We start from the raw sequence: 22,426 nt of genomic DNA, 5'->3' as shown, positions 1-22,426 counted from the left end.
ACAAGGATACCCAGCATATCTGCATTAACATTCTTATAAAGACTTTAAAGCAATATACATGTGAATCAAGTTATTGTTTTCTCCATCTTTTTGTAATAGATTTTCCATTCTTTTTTTAATATTCTCTTGCAAAAGTATTGAAAGTTGATCTCTAAGTACTTTTAAAATTGTGTTGTCATGAACATACATTTTTTCTGTAGCTATTGATCTAAGTACTATTTCCATATCTTCATATTGGAAATAAATGTCATGGAGTGCAAATGTCCCAAAATCACCAATAACAAGAACAGGTCACCATAGAAATGCCATCAGTTTCATATCAATTTTTTTGTTCTTCCAGATGCATCTAGAAACACTCTTAAGGAAATCTAACTGAGTTGGCTCTCATGCTAAAATAACTGTAGACTTTTGCCCCTTCCATTGCTTTTGATTGTTTTGTGAGATGTTGCTACTTTTAATCTTCTGTCATCCATAACGTTTTGGAAAAGACTGTATACCTTAATCAGTTTACCTTTGGTAGTACTGACAAAGAAATCAAATATTTGCTGGCCAGGCTCTTTTGGATTCCTCACCTTTTTTATAAGATAAATTCCTCAGAACCAATATCTTTACTTTTTCTTATTTTTCAGACAAAATCAATAATGGTGTATAATTTAAAAAGGATAGACATGAATTGCTATCATTGGTTGTAGTACCATCTTATCTTTCCTTTTAATTTAGCCTTTTGTGAGATGATTTTGAAATAATTTCTAAATAACTATCCATTTTTTCTCCCCCTCTCCCCTCCCCCCTTTCCTTTCAATCTCTCCTTTCTTTTCTGCTTTTCTCTTTTCCTTCCTATTTTCTCTTCCCATCTTCCTCTACTTCTCTCTTCTCCCTCACTCTCACCCATTCTCTCTATTCTTCCTCTCTCTCTCTCCATCCCTCTTCTCTTTTTCTCTCTCTATATATAAATTTCATGTTTAGATTGAATATTTACTGAATAGCTTGAACAAGTCACTCAATCTAGAGAGGTTAACTCAACTTCCTTATCTATAAAAAGTGAATGGATTGATTTCTGAGGGTCATCCAGTTCAAAATCACACAATTCTATTTTTCAATCTCTTCTATTTACCTGACTTGTTTCACTTCTTTACGTATTATCTTGGACAGTGTAAATGTCTTCTTTGTTATTTTCTTGATGGCTACAATCTTTCCATCACTGCAATGAGAGAGGGGGAAAGATATTTAGATCCTAATTATATGGGAACAATATTTTTCTCCCTTTTATCAGAAGAACCAAGCTAATGTAAACTATTGTAGAGGTAAAATCCTAACAATTTTATCCCTCAAAATGTTTTGAGTATTTTATGGAAGATGTCCTTCCATTGTCTAGAGAGATCTGAAAGGGAAGATATTTGTTAACGGATGTAGTGGAAATGTTTCATTCACTGTAATTTGCCATAGCTTTGTACCTATAGTAGAAATCAATATTACCTAGCAAATAATACTAAGTCCTTACTCTTCCTAAGGTCTATCAGTATTCTATAAGTATGGAATAAAGGAAAGAAAAGCACCAGGGAAAGAAAGAAGACAGGGATTATACTAAAGATGCAGCAGTAGGGAAAGAATAGAGCAAAAAAAGACAGAGCCAAGAAAGAAATATAAGTAACAAAACATTTTCCATGGGTCATATTCCTCATTCATCTAGACACTGTGACCAGTTAGTTGATCTGTCTCCACATCATCACTCCTTCCCCTAGTTCCATATTGCAATTACCAATTTCCCAAAGATCATAGTTTTTGAGTTGGAAAGAATAATAGTGGCCATTGAGTCCAACACACACATGCACGCACACACACACACACACATACAGATTTTTCTATATGAGGAAAGAGAGGTACAGGAAAATTCAGTGACTTACACAGTGCCCTACAGCTACTACATATCTGAGTCAGGATTTGGGCCTGGAGTACCTCCCTTGGTCTTAAGTTCTATGGCATAACACAATTATTAGTGATTCAAAAGTAAGCTAAATTGAGCCTAAAGACTAGGCATTACTATTAAATAAAGAAACTAAGACCTTTGCCATCTCCTACTTCTTAAAATAAAAACTATTCCTTGAGGGAATATATGGTTTAAGATTTGAAGAATTACCCAACCACCCCTAAGTAATGTTCTCTTTTCAGTGGGACTTGTAACTAGCAAGGTTTGTTGATAGGCTTGAGTGATTTAAACAATTCCACTAAGATGCTTGAGAGATGTTCTTAAGGGAGCTAATTAGAGAGAAAACAGAGCATTTTAAGGCTCCTGAAAAAGTAATGAGAAAACCACCCATTTCAGGTGTTGAAGAGAAAATGTCATTAAGGTCTGTAGCCATTATTTCTGAATCTGGAGGGTGTAACAGAGAAAGCCTTGGAGATTGTTTCTTTTTTGTTGGTGGTGGAGACTGTGGGGTGAATTTACAGAGAAAGATTTGCCTTAGCAGAGAGTTTTAGCCTTGTCAAGCCAAAAGAAAACAGGCAGAGGGAAAGAGAAAATCAAGCAGGCAAACCTACCCTGGAGCTCCTCCTAAAACCATAACTAGGAATTTTTGCCCCTGGAGCAAGAGCCAAACATTATGTCCCAAGGCAATCTGCATCTACTGGGAGATGAGGGCTCCAAACTGAGACATCATCTTGTGGTTAGAAACAAGAGACCTCTGTAGGTTGTTGCTATCAGAGAGGTTGCCCATATCCTCTATTTCCAGCAAATAGGCCATCTGGTAACATTCTCTTATTAGTTCTTTGACAACTAATTAATCTTAATGACTAAATCATAGGGTCATTGATTTGGATGCCATCAAAACCAACTCATTCATTTTATAGATGAGGAAATGGCATAAAGAAATGTCATTCAACTTTCCTAATTATACAGCTAATGTCTGAGTCAGGATTAGAATTCAAGATCTTCTTAACTTGAAGCCTAGTACTCTATCTGTTATACCACCTATATCTGCCTGATGCTAAAAGCATGCATTTCTTCACATTTCTCATCCAAAAAACATGACTTCTTCATTGATGGAGCAAGTAATAACCATCATAACAAACAAGGAAGTAGATGCATTTGGGGGAAAGACTGAAATGACTTAAAGCCAACTCTCCCAGACCCTCAAAGGATTCTGTTAGAAATGAAAGATACATTAAGAACCATCTAATCCAAATGTTTTATTTTAAAGAAGAGAAAGATAGAAGCCTAAGTGACAGGAAGTCACTTGCCCAAGCTTACAGAGAAAGGACATTGTTCAATTCTCTTATTTCAAAGAGAAAGAAATGATGCCATATTTAGTGTTAGAACAGGGACTAAAGGTTTTATAACTCACCAGCAAGTGCTCTTTCAGCCAGGCTGTGGGAAATGACCTTACTTCAAGGGCACCAAGAACAGTGGTTCCTAGTCTCAAAATTCAAGGCAAGCTACTGAGCAAGAAAGGTGTGGGTTTGAGAATGGGATTGTAAGAAGATGAATTTTGTAGGGAAAGTAATCCCTGGGATGGGAGACTTAGAAGAGTCCATAAGAAGGAATGACACTCCAACCATAAAGACATTATATAGTCCTTGACTTTGCCCTGCCTGAAGTGCTACTACTTCCCTCTTTGTAGAAATTACTAAAATAATCCTTGAAAGATCACTGTAATGACAATGAAAGGACCCAAATTCCAGGTCAGGGTTGGGTCCAACAATTCATTCAAATGAATCTTGAAAGATAGAGCTGGAACCACAATAAAGCTTCCCCAGTAAAATCTCCTCCTTCCATCCACTGAAAAAGTCCTGTAGACAGCTTTGGAGCCTCTAGCCAAGTATTTAGAATACTAAATAAAATGTCCCCAAGAGGGAGAAGAATATAAACGCTGCCTGCTGTGAGTTTTCAGAGAAATGGAATCTTCCAAACTTCTTACAGAAATGTTTGAACTGCATGGGGCCAGAGCAAATGGAAAGTGACCATATCCTGCCTTCTCTCATAGATACTGAAGAGGCTAACACTTTCCCAAGGGAAATAAAGCTATGTCAGTTATGGTAAATCAATTCAATTCCACTAGCATTTATTTAGCCTCTATTACAAGAAAGACATTATGGTAGGATCTGGGTATACTAAGACAAAAATGACCTCAAGGAGCTTACAATCCATGAAAACATTTAAATAAGTAAAAGCACATTTGAGTAGGCAGACAACAGTAACAAACAAGAGAACCAGAAAAATATTCCAATAGTAAGTGGCATATGAGCTAATTAACTATTGGATACTGCTGGCCAAGGAAAATGAGGAGAATTCCATTCAATTCAATGGGCTCTTAAATGATGGGGAGACAGAGGGCAAAAATGAAATTGTTCTTGCCCTTGGGGAGCTTGTGTTTGTTTGCCAAAAAAAAAAAAACAATCGGTGCATAAATATTAAATATAAAATATATATATAAAAGAATTTCTAGTGGGAGGACTCTAAGGTGAAAGAGTCTGTTAACAATGAACGGTGGCCCAGAATGTAATGGATGACCTTGGTATCTTCAATGTCTGAACAAGCTCTAAATGCTCCACAGCACCTGCTTCAGTCACTTGCATGGACTCTGGAACAGATTGTTCTCATTTGCCCATTCTTCCAGGGAAGTCTTCCCATACATAGGGTAGATATCCCTCCTAATTCACCGACAGAGGTTAGAAGCCTGTTGATTACTCTCAACCTGATTTAATCTGTCTACAAATACAGTGTTCCAGAGATGCCACTGCACATGCTACAGCTTCTTACAGCCACAGGTGAGAGCTGGGTAACAGGTAGACATAAAAGGTGAATGAGCATCCTTTAAAAGACCTTGGCAAGCCCTCATACCAAAGGTGCTAGTCCTCCCTGAGCACTCCATATAGGAAAGAATCAGAGAGAATAAGAAAACATAGATGTGTTATATTCTGCATTGATGGAGAGAATAACATAACAAAATTACAAATCTATCAAAATATATTCAATTCATCAACAACATTTCATCTAACACCTACTATGTGCCAAACATTGCTAGGTGCTGAGGATGCAAAGACAAAGATGAAATAATATTTGCCCTTAAGGAAGCTGCATTTTACCAATGCAATTATAATGTTAAATACAGAAGTAATCAAAACTCCTAATGAACAACTATGAAAGTCCACTATGAAAACTTTTGGATACCTGGTATTATTCTTTGATACTACTACTTTTTTCTCTGTGCATATGTTTTCTTTAACAGGGAGACTGAATTTTGACTCTGATGTGCCTGAGAGGCTTCATTTGGGGTGTCATTTTGCTATCTTTTAGAAAGTAGCTGGTAGGTTATTATTTTTATTTTCACTTAGCCCTGTTTCTAAAAGATCTGGTCAGTTTTCACTTATGATTTCTTGAAATATGATATCCCATCCTATGATATAGTTGTTTTGGGAGGAAGTGTAAGGAGGGTGGTTTATAGCTCATAAAGGTTAAGCATACTGTGTTAAGGAAAAAGGAAAATTCAAATGAACTTTAGCGATACGCACCCAAACTAGGTAACATCACTAAAATTAAACTACTAATTTGCATCTGCTTACTAATCTAAAGAGGAAGATTTGACAGAACTTTTTTCAAAGAGGGTCCAGGTAAAATGGTTATTTCTGTTCACATCATTCTCAGTTTTAACCTCAGGTTCAAAGTGAAATTGCAGATACATGATGTCTAAAAATTTTGTCAATGATCTTCAATTGGTTTTGTTACCTCTAATGCATCTTTTTAATCTCAACTTGTGATTTCATTAGTGTAAGGAGATTTGTGGTGAGGAAAAAATTTCCTTTTCCCAGAAAAATGTGCTCAATCTCTCAATCTCTCAATCTGTGTGTATGTGTCAAAATTATAGTTGAAATATGGATAGTACAGAGAATTAATAGCTATTACAGCCTACTTTTAGCCAACAATTTGTGTGATTCAGTACTTGGGCCTTGGGGACAATGAACTCCTTAACTCTTCTTTTGGCCATACACAGGCAGGGAACATCTGCTACATTTTCAATACAACCCACATTATATAGTTTTAGAGAATTGCTCCTACTAAGGAAGGTACTGATAGGTTAAGTGATTTTCCCAAGGTCATGTACTGAGGACAGAGGCAGAACTCAAAACCAATTCCTGACTCAAAGGAGGCCTCTTTATTCTACCACAATGCCTCATACTGCCTGGAACACATACACACCACGACACTGATTACCTGAGAGTCTTTTTTTATTTCTATTATTAAATTATAAACTCCTTGAGGGCAGGGATTAATTCTGATTTGTCTCTGAATCCCAAAAGCTTAGCACAAGCAATCATTTAGGAAATGTTTGTTTCAAGCAGTTGAAATAAATAGATGTTAAAATATATTATTTGTATAAATTATAATAATTTTCCATATCACATTGCTATCTCTAATTTAATAAAGCATTTATGTAAAACTCGGGCTCTTCCCTGAGGAGAAAAACAGAACCTTCTATTTAGAGAGCAGTAGTTCTGTCTCCTATTTAAAAGAAAGTTAAGTGAACCTGTGTTTAGCAACAGAATTTGGAAGTATCCACACCCTGTATAGAAACAACAACAATAAATAGAGAAATCCTACTATATCCCAGTCTGGGTGAAGTATTGCTTTTTAGCAGCATTGAGAGCAGTTGTACAAGAGCTGATGGCAGTGATGGAACTGCTGTTGGAGGTGTTGGCCATGGGTGGCATGCTGCTGTCACTCTCCATCCGTCTCCATGCATCTAAGTGAGAGAAACAAAATAGCAAGAGTGTCTCAGGATTTGAGGTTAAAAACTGACCAAAAAGTGGGGAAACGGCAAGGAAAATTCCCAACATCTTCTCTTGAACAGATACAGCATGGATATATTCAATAATCAATGTATTAAGAGGCTACTCTATACCAGGCACTATGCTAAGTGCTAAAGATATGAAAAAGAAAAAGAAAAACAATCCTTGCCTTCAAAGAGTTTACAATCTAATGGGGGGAAATAATATATAAAAGAAAACTGAAAAACTAGAAGAGTAGTTAGAACATGGTGCATGGGAGAGGTTTGGCTTGAGAAATCTTAGCTAACTTAGAGAAGACAATTTTTTATTCAGTGCTATGCAATTTACAAGACTATTTGGGATGCTTAAGGTGTCTAAACAGAGGACTCCTGACAAACTATACTTTGTACAATTTACAAAGAAAAACTGGAATAAATTTAGCACTGTAACAATAATCACAACAACAATAATAATAGCTAACACTTATGTAAGTCTTTAATGATTGCAAGATGCTTCATAAACATTTGAAACAGACATTATTACTATTTCCATTTTTCAAATAAGGAAGACTGAGAGGAATTAAGTAGCTTGACCAGGATTACATATGATTAGTAAGTGTTTGAAGTGAGGTTTTAATTTAGGTCTTCCTAATTCAAGGTCCAAGATTTCATCCATTGTAGTACCACATATCTGACTCATCTATTTCCTAAAACCTTCACTAAACACACACACACACACACACACACACACACACACACACACACACACACACACACACTCCAACACACTGCTATTTACTAGTCATCAAATAGTACAGAGTTGTACTTTGAAAATATCAATGAATCTCTTATTTCTTAATAGGTGTAACAGTCTAATTAGAGTTTGGGGAAACTGAGATTTGGAGCACAGCTGCTCCACAGGCATTGGAACCTTGCTAGTTTGAGGACTAGTCAAATGAAGAGAATAGACATGGATAGATGAGGAGGAATCTGCTACAGGGAAAATTAGAAGAGAAATAAATGATAGAAGGTGAAAAAAACATGACCAATAAAACAAATATAAGGCCACTGTGCTTGTTTTTATTATCATTCTATGCCTCTAGTGTTGGAGTTTCTGATTCAAATATCCTTACTTTATACAGTAGGTAGTAATATTGAATGATTTAAAGGATACCTGTGAGGGTTCACACATTAATAAGCAGAGGGTTGTCTAGAATGCACCTATCCAATGATTTGCTTCATACATAATAATGTTCATGCCTGGAATGATGGTGAAGTCACAAACTGCTAAGAACACATTGAGGATCTCACTACCATTCAAGGTTTGAAATCTAGCTAGGTAGTCTAGGAGAGTCAGCATGATCTATTATCAGTCATAGTCATAGCCTTTATCAACATTTGATATCTCATCCAATCATGTTTTTAAATGGAATTTTGAAGTGTAAAAGGGCTCAAAGAAGTCTAATACCAATATAAATTGCATCATAAGATCATAGATTTGTAACTGAAGGATAATTGAATTATTTATTGTATTTCCTTAAAGATCATTTAATCAAACCCTCTGATCTTCTGAATGAGGAAACCGAGACCAAGAAAGACAGAGACACTTGCCCCAAATCATAAGTACTCTTTCCTCTACACCATACTACCTCTCAAGCTATAAGACCTCCAAATACAACATCCATGACAAGTGGTTATCCAACCCTCTTTAAAAGACTGCCAGTGATTGGAAGCTCATTTCCTAAAGTAGTCTCTTCCACTCTGGGATAATTTTAGTGAGAATTCATTAAATATCTAATATGTACCCAGAAGAAGAGGCAAAGTGGAGATGGCAAAATGCAATGAGTTCACCAACTTATCAAAACAGATCAAGAAAATGCACTAGACAAAATCCTGATAGAGAAATCCAGAAAAAGTCATAGTGAGTCATTTGTCCATCCCAGTTTGACATAGAAAACACAGACAAAGAGGTCTATGGATACTGGGTAGAGCATCCATAGCACACCATGAAGAGCACTCTGGTGCCCAGAGAAAAGTTGTGCATCAGTGTCTCAGACAATACTAGGACTCTTCCAAATACATACCAGGGCATCATGACAAGGATAAATGACAACTGGAAGCTTTATTGCTCATTACCCAGTTTTTGATCATAGAACAAGGGCAGAATGAAAAGACCTTCCCATGGGGTACTCTACTTGCATAGAGAGGCCCTGGGTGGGGAGTTCAAAAGCTAGCAACAGAAACAGCAGCAGCAGGGTAACTACTCAGAACAGGCTCTCACTTGCACATCTAGCTCAGCCTGCAGAAGAAAAACTGAGGTAGGAACTCCAGACAAAAGGGAACCTTCAAATCTATCACTTTGAGCCAATAGAGCTTTCCAGCTATCTGATAGGGCCAAAGTCCAGAAGCAATCTGCTTTTGCAAAGACTCAAACACAGATCAACATTTAAAAGCTCAGATTAGGGTGAAAATAAAGCAGACTTTGCCCTAGATCAAACTATGTTGAGAAAATTGAAAGCCTGCAGATCTCCATTCTATCCCTGAGATCCTGAACAATTGAACAACAACCTGATTCTGAACAACAACACTGAATCCCTCAAGAAAGCAGCTAGAAAACCAGTCCAAAACTTACCTAGAGATTTTCTGCTGAGCCCAGCTCTAAGATCAAGTTGAAACTCAGGAAGTAAGCTAGAACAACAGGCAAAAAGAAAGAAAGAAAGAAAGAAAGAAAGAAAGAAAGAAAGAAAGAAAGAAAGAAAGAAAGAAAGAAAGAAAGAAAGAAAGAAAGAAAGAAAGAAAGAAAGAAAGAAAGAAAGAAAGAAAGAAAGAAAGAAAGAAAGAAAGAAAGAAAGAAAGAAAGAAAGAAAGAAAGAAAGAAAGAAAGAAAGAAAGAAAGAAAGAAAGAAAGAAAGAAAGAAAGAAAGAAAGAAAGAAAGAAAGAAAGAAAGAAAGAAAGAAAGAAAGAAAAAGAATTCCACCATAATTAACTATCATGGTGGCAGAGATGATCAAGATATAAGTGCAAAATTTAAAAAATGACTCCAAAACATATATAACCAATGTCTCAGAGGAAAAGACAGCTTGGGCACAAACTCAACTAGAATTCCTGGAAGAGATAAAGTAAGACTTTTATTTTTTTAAGAGACAAAAATATTTTATAAGTATAATGAAAGTAATTAAGGAGAATTGGAAAAGAAATAAGAGCCATGAAAGAAAGAATTAGAAAGATAATTAAGAGCTTAGTATAAAATCTTGAGCAAGTAACAAACTCCCTAAAATATAAAGCAGACCAAAAAGAAGTAAATGATTTTATAAGAGGACAAATAAAGTGAAAACAAAGTCAAAAGACTGGGAAAAAAAAAAGAAAATGTAAGATATCTTACAGCAATAACAACTAACTTGGAAAATAGATTGAGAGAATTTAAAATTTTAAGAATTACTGGACTATCTAATCTCTATAACTAAAAAGGAGAAGCTACACATGATATTTCAATAAATATTAAAGGAAAATTGCCCAGAACTCTAAGAAACAGAGGGCAAAGTGGAACTAGAAAGAATCCACTGTTTTCTTTCTGAAAGAAACCCCAAAATGAAAACTTCCTGTAACATAAGAGGCAAAATCTAGAGTTTCTAAGTCAAAGGAAATATAACTGAAGCAGCCAGAAAGAAAGAATTCAGGTACCAAGGAGCCACAGTCAAGAGGACAAACAATTTAGCAACCACCACCATAAAGAACAGAGAAACTGGAATATGATACTCCTGAAATGACAGGATGTGAGCTTACAGCCAAAAAATAATTTACCCAGCAAAACTAAGTACAAAGCTACAGAGGAAAAAAATAAATCTTGAATGAATTAAAGGTCTTCCAAGCATTCCTGATGAAAAGACCAGAGCTGTGTAAAAACCTTGAAGTTTAAACACCAGAGTGAAGAGAAAGATAAAAAGGTAAACATAAATGAACAATGATAAAGAACTAAACAAGGATAAACTTCTGACATCAAACATGTGGATATGATACATTTGTGCCCTCTGCATTCTATCATCAGGCTTCAATGAGAGAGTTGAATGAGACAATTCCTGGGACTGGGTCTGTTATATCTTGATGATCTTGAGAAAAGGAATGAATATACTGGCAGGGAACAGGGAGACAAAAGGGGAAAAATATTAGGGAATATGATTTCATATAATCAGGGTGCACAAGCATAAAATTATACAAACAAGAAAGAAGAGGTGGGAGAAACAGTTAACACAAACTTCATTCTCATTTGAATTGGTCAAAATAAGAAAGAATACAGTGAAAATTGTATACCAAAATCCAGGAAAAGAGAGAGAGAAGGGGAAGGAAAATTAGAGGAAAGGTAGATTAAGGGAGTGATTAGTTCTAAGCAAAATAAACTATAAAGATGTACAAAAATATCTATAGTTCTTTTGGAGGTAGCAAAGAATGGGAATCTGAGGGAGTACCCATAAATTGGAGAATGGCTGATAAATTATCATATATAAATGTAATGGAATACTATTATGCTGGACTCTTATCAGTATAATGATGAACCAGGATTCCAGAGGATTAATGATGAAACATGCTACCTATCTCCTAATAGAAAAATGAAGGACTCAGAATACAAAATGGAAAAAAAATTTTGGGGACATGATCAATATTGAAATTTGTTTTGATTGACTATACATGTTTATAACGAATTTTGTCTTTCTTCTTTTCTCAAGATCATATTGGAACAGGGGAAGGAGGGGGATAAAGAAGGCAGATCTTGGCTTATTAAAAGGAATTGTGTGTGTGAGCACACACATATGCACATGTGTGCCTTGCATAACACATATTATGCTGAGAACTATAAATACAAAGACAAAAAATGAAATACCTCTCACCATCAAGTAGCTTATAGTCTATTGGGGAAGCATGTGTATATATAAAATTAAATAGATAATATACAATAAATACAAGGTAATTATGGGAGAGAGACACTAGGAACTGGAGAGATTAAAAAGTTAAGGAGTTTAAATGCCAAGCAGAAGAATTTATACAAGATTCTAGAGATAACAGGAAACCATTGGAATTTAATAATTAGGGGAGTGCTATGGTCAAGACCTATGCTTTTGAAAAATCACTTCAGCAGTTATATGGATGATGGATTAGAGCAGAGAGAGACCTGAAGCAGGGAGACCAATTAGAAAACTATTGTAATAGCCTAGGGGAGAGGTGATGACTACCAAACTAGAATGATAACTATGGGAGTGGAGAAAAGCAGAAGGGTGCAAGAGATGTTATGAAGGTATAAACTAAAAAGTTTAACAATTGATTATAAATGTAATATTAATGAGACTGAGGAATCAAGGATATCAAGGTTGCAAAGCTGAGTGACTGGGAGTTTAGTGGTGCCTTCAACAGAAATAAGGAAGTTTGGAAAATTGTCATGTTTAGGGAGAAGGAAAAATGGTCTCTGTTTTTGACATGTTGATTTTTGGAGGTCTATGAAACATGTAGTTTGAAATCTCTAACAGGCAATTGAAGATGTAATATTGAAGCTTAGGAGACAGAATGGGGCTAGACACACAGATCTGAGAATCATGTGATTAGAGATGACAATTAAAGCCATGGGAACTAACTAATGAGGTTAACTACAAATGAAAGTATAGAGAAAGGACAGAACCTTGGGGCACACCACACTTAAGGGATATCATATAGAAGAACACCTAGCAAAGGAATGTCAGGAAAGGTCAAACTGGTAGCTCCTCCTGAATCACTGCCTTGTCGTAGCTGAAGGGCTTGCATACCTCGATAAAATTATGAGCTATGCCATACAGAGTTACCCAAGATGGACAAGTCATAGTGGAGTGTTCTGACAAAAGATGATCCACCTGAGAAGAAAATAGCAAACCATTCTAATATCTTTGCCAAGAAATCCCCATGGACAGTATTAAAATGACAAAAGATATACCAGAAGATGAACCCCTCAGTTCAGAAAGTGTCCAGTACATTACTGGGGAAGAAAAGAGGATGACTATAGGTAACTCGAGAACCAATGAAGCGGTTGGACCAAAGCAAAAAGGAAGCTCAGCTACAAATGTGTCTGATGAGAAAAGGAAAGTCTGATACAGTAAAGATCAATATTGCACAAAAATCTGGCATGTAAGATCTATAAATCCAGGTAAGGGGGGGTCATTAAATAGGATTAAAAGATTAAACATTGACTTCTTGGGTGTCAGTAAACTTAAATGGGTGGGAATGGGTGAATTTAATTCAGATTATCATTACCTACAACATTGTGAGTAAGAGTCCCTTAGAAGAAATGGAATAGCATTCATTGTCACCTAAAAGGGTGAGGAAAACAGTATTGGAGTATAATCTAAAAAATAACAGAATGATACCTTTTCAAATCCAAGGCAAATCATTTAAGATCACAGTAATACAATTGTGTGCTCCAACCACTGATGCTGGAGCCAAAGTTGATCAGTTCTATGAAGATCTGCATCTTCCAGAAAAAAAAATGCTCCCCAAAATTCACATTTATCATGGAGGATTGGAATACTAAAGTAGGAGATCAAAAAATAATTGGAATAACAGACAAGTTTGACCTTGGAGTACAAAATGAAGTGGGTCAAGGACTAAAAGAGTTTTGTAAACTCTACACATGTGGACATCATCAGATGGTCAAAATCAAAATCAGATTGATTATATACTTAACAGTCAAAAGGGCTGAAGCTCTATACACTCAATTAAAACAAACCCTGGGCCTAACAGTAGCTTAGATCATGAACTTATTGCAAAATTCAGGCTTAAATTGAATAAAATGGGGAAAACCACTGGACCACCTAGGTATGACCTAAATAACTTCCCTGATGAATATATAGTTGAGATGCCAAAGAGATTTAAGGGATTAGATCTGGTAGCTAGAGTGTCTAAAGAACTATGGACAGAGGTTTACAACATTATACAAGAGGCAACAACAAAAACAATGAAAAAGAGGAGTAAGAAAGCAAAATAGATTTCTGAGAAGGCTTTGTAAATAGCTGAGGAAAGAAGAAAAGGAAAAGGAAAAAGGGAATAATATGTCCAAATGAACAAAGAATTCCTGCATATGGATCAAGAATTAACAGTTAAAAGTGAAAGTGAAATAATTGTTTTAAGATTAGAATGGAGTGCAATAAGGCTGTACTTTGTCACCTTATTTAATTAACTTAGATACAGATAAATAACTTAGATAACATGGCAAGATGCCATGTTAAATAAATCAAAATCCAGAATTAAAGTTGCCAGGAGAAATATCAACTCTCTCAGAAAAGCAGACAATACCACCCTGATGGTAGAAAGTTAAGAATTAAGAAGCCTTTTCTGGAAATTTCACTACCTCCTGCTGGAAATTTGTGAATCTCATGCATGATCAGTCAGGGCCTCATTGCTAATCCATGGAATCTCCTTGCCTGTAACTTCAGAGATGAGAAGCCATTAAGATATTTGCACTGGAAAGAGGACCTCCTTTCATCTCTAATATTCATGAGTCAGTCAGTTAGTCAACAAGCATATATTTTAGTAAGCACCTACTTTGTGCAAGGTTCCATCATCAAATTGCCCTAATGTAGAAGAGACAAATGTCCCAAGAAGTCCACTCATAGACTAAGAGTTGTATCAAGAGCTTAATAAAACCTAGGTGTGTCAATAGAAAATTGCTACTGTGGTGGTTGAGAGACTATAATTCCTAAGAATCTGGTGGCTTCTGTGGTTGCATCCTTGTTTGCCCTTGCCCACCCCTCTCTTATCCCAAATTGGGCTTTAAGACAGATAGGTGGTAGGATGGATAGGGTACTGGGTCCAGAGTCACATTTGGCCACATCCCCTGCTAGTTGGTTGACCCAGGGCAATTTATCTTCAGATTGTCTCAATGTCCTCATCTCTAAATTAAGGATAATGACAGCACCCACTTCAGGGTTGTTATGAGTCTCAAATGAGATAATACTTGTAAAACACCTGGATTATAGTAGGTGTAGTAGGCACTTAATAAATGTTTGTTCCCTTCCTCTTTTCCTATATGGGAGTTAAGATAAAACTCTCATCATAAAATCCCAAGTGTTGTATACATTATTGGCCTGACTGAATCTTTTGTAAGATCTGAAACCCCTGAGTCCCAATAGGTTGCTTCAGATTGGAACAAATATATCTTCATTCAATTAAAAAAACATTTATTAAGCATTTCCTATATGCCAAGCATTGTTCTAGAGATAAAAATAGAGTCCCTGACCTTAAGGGGATTACATCGGGGGAGAAGGAAGGAAGGAAGGACCACTTGCTCATATAAGTAATCATGACATCTATCCAAAGCCAATACAAGTACTTTGGGGGATGAGGAGAACATTGATAATTGTAAGAATCAGGAAAGGCCTCATTAAAATATTTAATAAGTTAGTTATAGTATCATCCAAAAGGCAGTACCTCATGGCTATCATCATTACCACATTTCATAGGAAGAACTAAAATAATTTCCTTACATTGTTCTGGCTACATTAGTAGAATAAAACCTTATTTCTACTTATTCAGAAGCTGATTTTAGGCATGGAAAAGAGACATGACCTTTTCAGCCAGGTCCCGTGAAGGAAAAACTTTAAATGTTTCTATCTCCTCAGGCACTATGGTCATAGCTGACATTGGGAACAGTGCTGGCATGGTTCCCAGAATACTATATGGCAGGCAACACAAAGAAGCCCCAGGCTCACTTGGTGTTCATCAATAAGGGCTGGCTTTACCCTCTTCAACAGAGGGAGGGCAAAGAGGTGGCACAAATGCCTTAACAAATCCTTAAGCCAGATGACAATTCCATTTGATCAGAAAGGAAGGGTCCCAAATTGTATCACAATAAATGTTGGTAGTGTTGAGATCTGTGCTACTTTGTTATGATTTAATCCCAATACTATAATTCAGAGACATCATTGGGGTATACTAGAGCCAGCTCCATGTGTCTCTAGTCAATTATTAAAGTTTCTATGTGAGCATTTATACCTCAGAAATCAGCAAGCTACAAATCAGAGCTTGATTTGTTGCTTTTCTGATTGTCTAGTCTTAAGAAAGTGAAGGAGAAAATGAATAATGCAGATTAAATTTGAGTTTGTTAGAGATCCAGATGTTATACATTTATCAGCATGTCCCAGATGTCTTTGACTTTCAGGATAGTATGAAACATCTGAGTTCAAGTCCTTATTTATACATATATTATCTTTGAAACTTCAAGTAAATCATAACTCTATAAATCACAGAGAATATGCTAATTTACTTTGGTACAGGAATTTTCCTAAAATGAGAATTCTCTTTGTTAGTGAAATCAAAGATCTGGTTTCTATCCTTACATGAACTCAATTTTGCCTAAAATTTTGGGATTAAATCCATCTTCTTTTCATTTAGATTCTAATAGTAAGTAAATTTAAAAATGAAATTCTAGTCCTATTTAAGCCTAAATTCTTATTGAACAGTGGAGTTTTATCCTATAAGCATGGAGAACTTTTTTTTTCCTTGCTCCTTTGACCTTTCATAATCTCTACCCTAATAATCTTCAACCTTGGGTAGCTCCTTCTATCTGGCTCCTCCAATCTTGATCCTGAACTGTTTGTTGTAAGAGAACCAGGTTCATTACAAATTTATGTTCTATAACCTTAACTAGGTCCTCAGTGCTACACAGCCATACTTTTATCCCTCTCTTATGGACTTTATATTACAATGGCTATGATAAATACTTCCTTCCACACCATCCATTAATTCTAGCCTTCCTACTCTATCCTCAGAAGAATATTTTTACCCTCCACTTTTATTGAGATTACGGTATTTTCTACTACTTCCCTTCTCTCTTCTTCTAATCTTTAATCTTATCAAGAGGTCTTCTATTTCCTTTTGGTCTTATACTAAGAAGATGGATGTCTTTCTTTCTAAAGCTGAGCCTACACCTCCAATCTATCTCCTTCTGCCCACTCTGAGACCTCATTCCAGCTATCATAGCCATTCTTATCCCCTTCTTCATGCCCTTCCACTTTAATGATTCCTTCCCCTTAGCCAAATACATTTAGTTCTTGACTCTTCTGGGGGAAGGAGGGAATTTTCCTTGAATTATGCTACCTCCTGAAGCTACTGTCCTTTCTTCCCTTTCATGCCAAGCTCTTAAAAAGAGGAATTTAAACACTGCTTTCTTTTCAAGGAAGTGGAAAGAGCATTGGACCCAACATTAATAAGACCTAAGTTTAAATCTGGCCTCAGATTCTTCCTAGCTATGTGACCCTAGACATGTGACTTAACCTCTGTCTCCCTCAGTTTCTTCATCTGTAAAATGGACATAATAATAGCACCTAACTCATAGGGTTGTTAAAAGGACCAAATGAGATAATATTTGTAAAGCACTGTGTAAACTTTAAAGCAGCATATAAAGTGCTTACTATTTTTTTCAATCTCTTGCAATTTGGTTTCTATCTCCACTCTTTTACTGAAATGATTTTCCAAAGTCACTAATCACCTTCTTTCCAAAAAATCCAATGACCTTTTCTTCTGTCTCCATCCTCCTTGACTTCCTATATCATTTAACACTGAACCACTCCCTTTCTTTTTATCTCTCATCAATCTTGTTTTTTATGACATACTTTCTTTGACATACTAGATTCATAATTCTCCATCTCACTCTACAATTACAATTCCGGGGAAAGAGAGAAAGAGAGAAAGAAAGAGAGAAAGAGAGAATGAGAGAAAGAAAGAAAGAAAGAAAGAAAGAAAGAAAGAAAGAAAAGAAAGAAAGAAAGAAAGAGAAGAGAGAGAGAGAGAGAGAAGAAAGAGAGAGAGAGAGAGAGAAAGAAAGAGAGAGAGAGAGAGAAAGAAAGAGAGAGAGAGAGAGAGAAAGAAAGAGAGAGAGAGAGAAAGGAGGAGGAAGGAAGGAAGGAAGGAAGGAAGGAAGGAAGGAAGGAAGGAAGGAAGGAAGGAAGGAAGGAAGGAAGGAAGGAAGGAAGGAAGGAAGGAAGGAAGGAAGGAAGGAAGGAAGGAAGGAAGGAAGGAAGGAAGGAAGGAAGGAAGGAAGTTACATTTGATTTACAGTTGAAACTTTCCACATGTGGTATTGCCGCTATTTAAATGCAAGCTCTTTGAGAGATGGAGGCTCTTCTTTTTTTCTCTTTGTATCATAAGCACTTAGTGCAGTGTTTTACACAATTTGATTCCTTAATAAATGCTTCATTCACTCATTCATTCATTCATGTCATAATCCTTGTCTTCTTTCTGATGAAGTCCCTCCCTTCCTTCCAGGTTCAACTCAGAGGCTACCTCCTCAATGAAGCCTTCTCAGTTCCCCTTTCCTGCAAGTGAAAATGTTCTCAAACTTTTTGTAGCATTGTATGTCCCTTGCCACTCTCACACTTGCCTATTATTAATACAAATGTTCTTCTTCCCCTTCCCCACCACCCAATTACAAACTCCTCGAGGGCAAGGTCTCTCTCATTTTTCATCTTTATACCTCCAGCACCCAGGACAATGTCTTGCATTTTATAGGGGATTGATCAATATTAACAGACTCCTCCCTCCTTCCTAAAATGGGGGAAAGCATGAGAAATATCTATGATAGTTAACTATCTGTAAGAAAACAATGACTGGGCTAGTGTACATTGAGCTCTCCCTTATGTTAAGAGACAGACATTTATCTACCTCAATGCACTTGGAGCCATATTTTCCCATTCCTCTAAAAATGAATTCACTATTTGAGAAAGTTTGCCATTCCCCTTTTGGGGGACTCAACTTGATTATCACACCCTGTGCTCTTTTTTTATATTGCTTACTCCTCACCTGGGGTCACAATCTTGCTTATGTGCTGGCCCCTGTTCAGGTTCATAGGAAGCCTTAAACTCAGAAGACTCACTATCAAGTTAGTCCTACTATTAGTGACCTGGTGTACTGCACAAATCATGTGCATCTGGATTCTAGTTCCCAGTTTTCATAACTGCTGGGGCAGGGAGCTGACCTGGACAACCCAGACCTCTGGTTTAGGCTCTGGTTTCCATTTCCCAGTTATACTGTTCTTAGCCTAGATTCCAGTTTATGCAGACCGATTCCTCAGGTCATTGACCCAGTTTGTGTGACTATCTGTTAGTCACTCATTCTTCCCTATTTATGCTAATCTCCAGGATAATTAAACTTGGCCTATTTATTGGAATCACATGGCCCACCCACTTTTTGAGCCTCCTCTTTCAAGCCATTCTTCCCAACCTCTTCCAAACTCCAGGCCTCTGAAACTGATCAATGAACTCAGAATCTGATTTGCTCATGTTTTCTTCCCTCCTGGTCCCAAACCCCAAATGTTGAATTCGGCACCTGAAGCCCATGGTTTGAATGCTTCTCCTAAGCCTACTGGAGATCCATTTATTCTCCTAATAATCACTGACTCTTCATGGCTTCTCCCCCTGACCTATGATACCCTAATACCCCAATTCCATTATACCCTGCCTGTCCCATTCTGTCCCTGCTTAAGCTTTGATGCTGATACCCTTTTCTTGGTATCAATGTACCCTTATTAGGATCATGGGTGCAGAGCTAAAAGGGCCCCTCAGAAGCCATTCTGGGACCTCAGCCATTGTCATTTAGTCATATCAGTGCTATGTGACCCCATTTGGGGTTTGTTTGGCAAAGATACTGAAGTGGTTTGCCATTTCCTTCTCCAACTCATTTTACAGATGAAGAATTGAGGCAAACAGGGTTAAGTGACTTCCCCAGGGTCACATAGCTAGGAAGTATCTGAGACCTATGATATGTCTAATCCAAGGAGTATTTTTGTTGGACTAAATGGCATCCTGTAATTTGGTCCTGTTTAGGAGCAAAAAATTGTGCTTGTACCATCTGCTGTCATACAACCATTACTACTAAAGGGGAGAATGGTGAGCAACATGATCTAAACAGGCAGACTTAGGTTTAGAATACATTATAGTCTTAAAATATAGATTTGTTAGTCTAATTATCTTTTAATTAGACTAATATTCAAGTTAATTATAATTCCCTGAGCACCAACAACTGAACAATGGGGATGCATGTTAGAATACATTAAAGAAAAGTCTATTAGAAATGTAATTTTGGTGATATAATCCAGTTGTATATTATCTAATTTTGGTCATTGTCCAAAAAGAGTGCTGTCCTAAAAAGAAGGTTCTACTTACTCACAAGGCAATTTGTCTTACGATGTAATGAGGATTTAAACCTCTTTTTCCCCTATGGGAAGATGGGCAAACTGGAAATTGCCTATATATAAATTTTCTGGAGACAAGCTCCATCCTGATTCTTGGACAGTAACAGACTTCTCTACATTTCTTTCCTCTCTCCTCCTTCAAGTTTTTATACTGTTTTCTTTGAACTTTGACCTTTCTGCATTTATCATGTCTTATTTATTTTATATTTGTATTTTCCCAGACATTCAAAGAATACTGGAAAATAATGAAGCCTAAAGAATATGCCTGTGGGTATGATTTTTTACAAAAGAGTTACCTATGATTAAATGTAATCTCTCTATGAGATTGTTCCATGAGAGCACAGAACTTGTACTATTTAATCTTTGTATCTACCCCAATGCCTACCTTAGCAATACACCATAATAGATGCTTAAATGTCTATTTAACTAACTGAATAGAGGCAGATCAACCTTACTAAACATTTTTTCTATAGAACAAGAGAATTAATCATGCTATAAAGTTTTATTCCTCAAAAGTAAGTTATATTAGATATTATACTCAGTGACATTTGAGTGATAAGAAGGGCACAGCCTCAATTGTGTACCTCTGATCTGAGCAATGGGGTTTCCATGAGAACTAGCAGAAGCTATCTTCTGGGGAGGGCTTGAATGCACCATAGTGTAAGGAAGTAGATCTTTGGACCCTTGGAAACTCTGATAGTAAAAAGCACTCGATTAAATAGATTGAACCATAACAGAAAGACATCAGCAGTCATTATCAAGAGAACTAAAGAAAGAGAAGTCTTGAAGGGCTTATGTTCAGGGAAGAAAAGCTAAACTGGAGCAGAGAGACAAACTAATGAATTGTAAAGATGTTCAATGCTTTATTTGCATCCATTTTTTACTCATTATTATGAGTAAAAGAGAAAAGTTTCTGTTAAGTGGAATGACCTTGAATTTCATTTCCAAAGCTCATATTCGTAGACACTCTCAGGAAATAAAGACTCCCAAAGAGTCCATCCATTGTGACCATTTCATCGGCTTCCCAAGAGAATTTACCTTTTTGCCTGTCTCCATCCCCTCCTCATTTTCCCAATTGTATTGTTAGTCAACCACAAAAAGGTGTTAGAGTGAGGACATACAACCTTCAGTGATGTCCTTGCAAAAAAAGTTAAAGTTCTGATGATGAAAGTTATTTTTCACTCATCCAGTGAGCATTTCACAGCTAAATTAAAGATACAGGTGGCAAATTTTCATCTCTCTCTGCCTCTTGAATTGCTCTCCTACAGCCTCTGAAGAGATAACTAATGTGACTTTGGACCTATGGGCCATGCGAGCAGAAATATCAAGACAAGATAACATGAATCCAGACAGACAGAGCCTGTCTTCTGGGAATTTTCATTTAGCTTCTTATCAGAATGTGAAGACACAAACTGAAGGTGGCTTGAAAATATCAGATTGCCCATCATTGTTTACAAACCTTGTTTGATGCGGGTGAAATCTATAATCCAACTTTCATCCCAAAACATCTTTTGCTTCTGATACTGAAACCACTAAAAAAAAAAACAAAGCAACCTCAATAAGAAAACTGTCAAAAGCATGGAGTAAGCACTTATTATGCACCAAATATTGTACAAAGCTTTTGGAGTACAAAGAAAGACAAAAACACAGCCCAGCCCTCAGGAGCTCACATTATAATGGGCAAACGACAAATATCAAGAATGTTATGTTTTTAAAATTATGGGCATCATTTTTAGCTTACAGAGGTGTTGTTATCATTTGTCACTTGATTCTATTGCTGTAATTTGGTCAAGTGCTAGAGCCTTTGGCCCTTCCCACTAGAGACTGTCTTCTCTGTCTCTTCATCAAATTTTTTCATGAGATGTCAAAAAATAAAATGAAACCAAGAAGTAAAAAAAAAATTATGGACATCCGTATAATTTGGGAGTTCCTGTAACTAGAGATTATCCATGCTGGTGGGCATTATGATTACTAAAACTGCTAAAGGTGATAATAACACTATCGAATAAAAAAACTGACTATAAATTCCCAAATAGAGGACCCTACATGTAAACAATAATAAAAATGAAAACCTAATGATCAAAACATTTGAGATAATACCAGGTTACTTGAGTCCCTTCTGTGGGTCTTACATTCTTTGACCCCATATTAAAATAACAGATTGGTAACAAAAATTGCTGACATTTGAGTAGCTAGCACTTTGCATGCATTATCCTATTTGATACTGCTGACTCCCTTCTGATATATTTGGAATCTTTGAGAGGAGGAATGGCACAGGTTGATGAGTGATGGCTCTCATTTACAATCTCTTTTATCTGAAATAATAGAAAAGAACATGGCCTCAATAACCCCAAACAGCATGAAATCCTAAACTTTTAGTATTTGGCTTTGGAATACATTATACAAATTTTGGAGACTAGCTGTGCTTTCTATTTTAGAATAATATTCAAATGAATTCACATT

At 36.4% G+C, this 22,426-nt stretch overlaps 1 protein-coding gene across 1 annotated transcript in view; it reads right to left on the bottom strand.

The window, feature by feature from the left end:
- The window catches only part of LOC100024379 (atrial natriuretic peptide receptor 1-like), a 133,094-nt gene that overhangs the window by 71,155 nt on the left and 39,513 nt on the right, over positions 1–22,426 (bottom strand). Inside the window, exons 8-11 of the mRNA XM_056806310.1 lie at positions 21,423–21,495; positions 18,248–18,318; positions 6,596–6,885; positions 1,115–1,201 (exon numbers count right to left, since the gene is read on the bottom strand). Coding sequence (XP_056662288.1) covers positions 1,115–1,201; positions 6,596–6,885; positions 18,248–18,318; positions 21,423–21,495 — 521 coding nt within the window. The remainder of the gene's footprint in view (positions 1–1,114; positions 1,202–6,595; positions 6,886–18,247; positions 18,319–21,422; positions 21,496–22,426) is intronic.

This window comes from Monodelphis domestica, chromosome 7 (genome assembly GCF_027887165.1).
Source record: "Monodelphis domestica isolate mMonDom1 chromosome 7, mMonDom1.pri, whole genome shotgun sequence".
Taxonomy (NCBI): domain Eukaryota; kingdom Metazoa; phylum Chordata; class Mammalia; order Didelphimorphia; family Didelphidae; genus Monodelphis; species Monodelphis domestica.
This window is presented reverse-complemented; position numbering and strand designations above follow the sequence as displayed.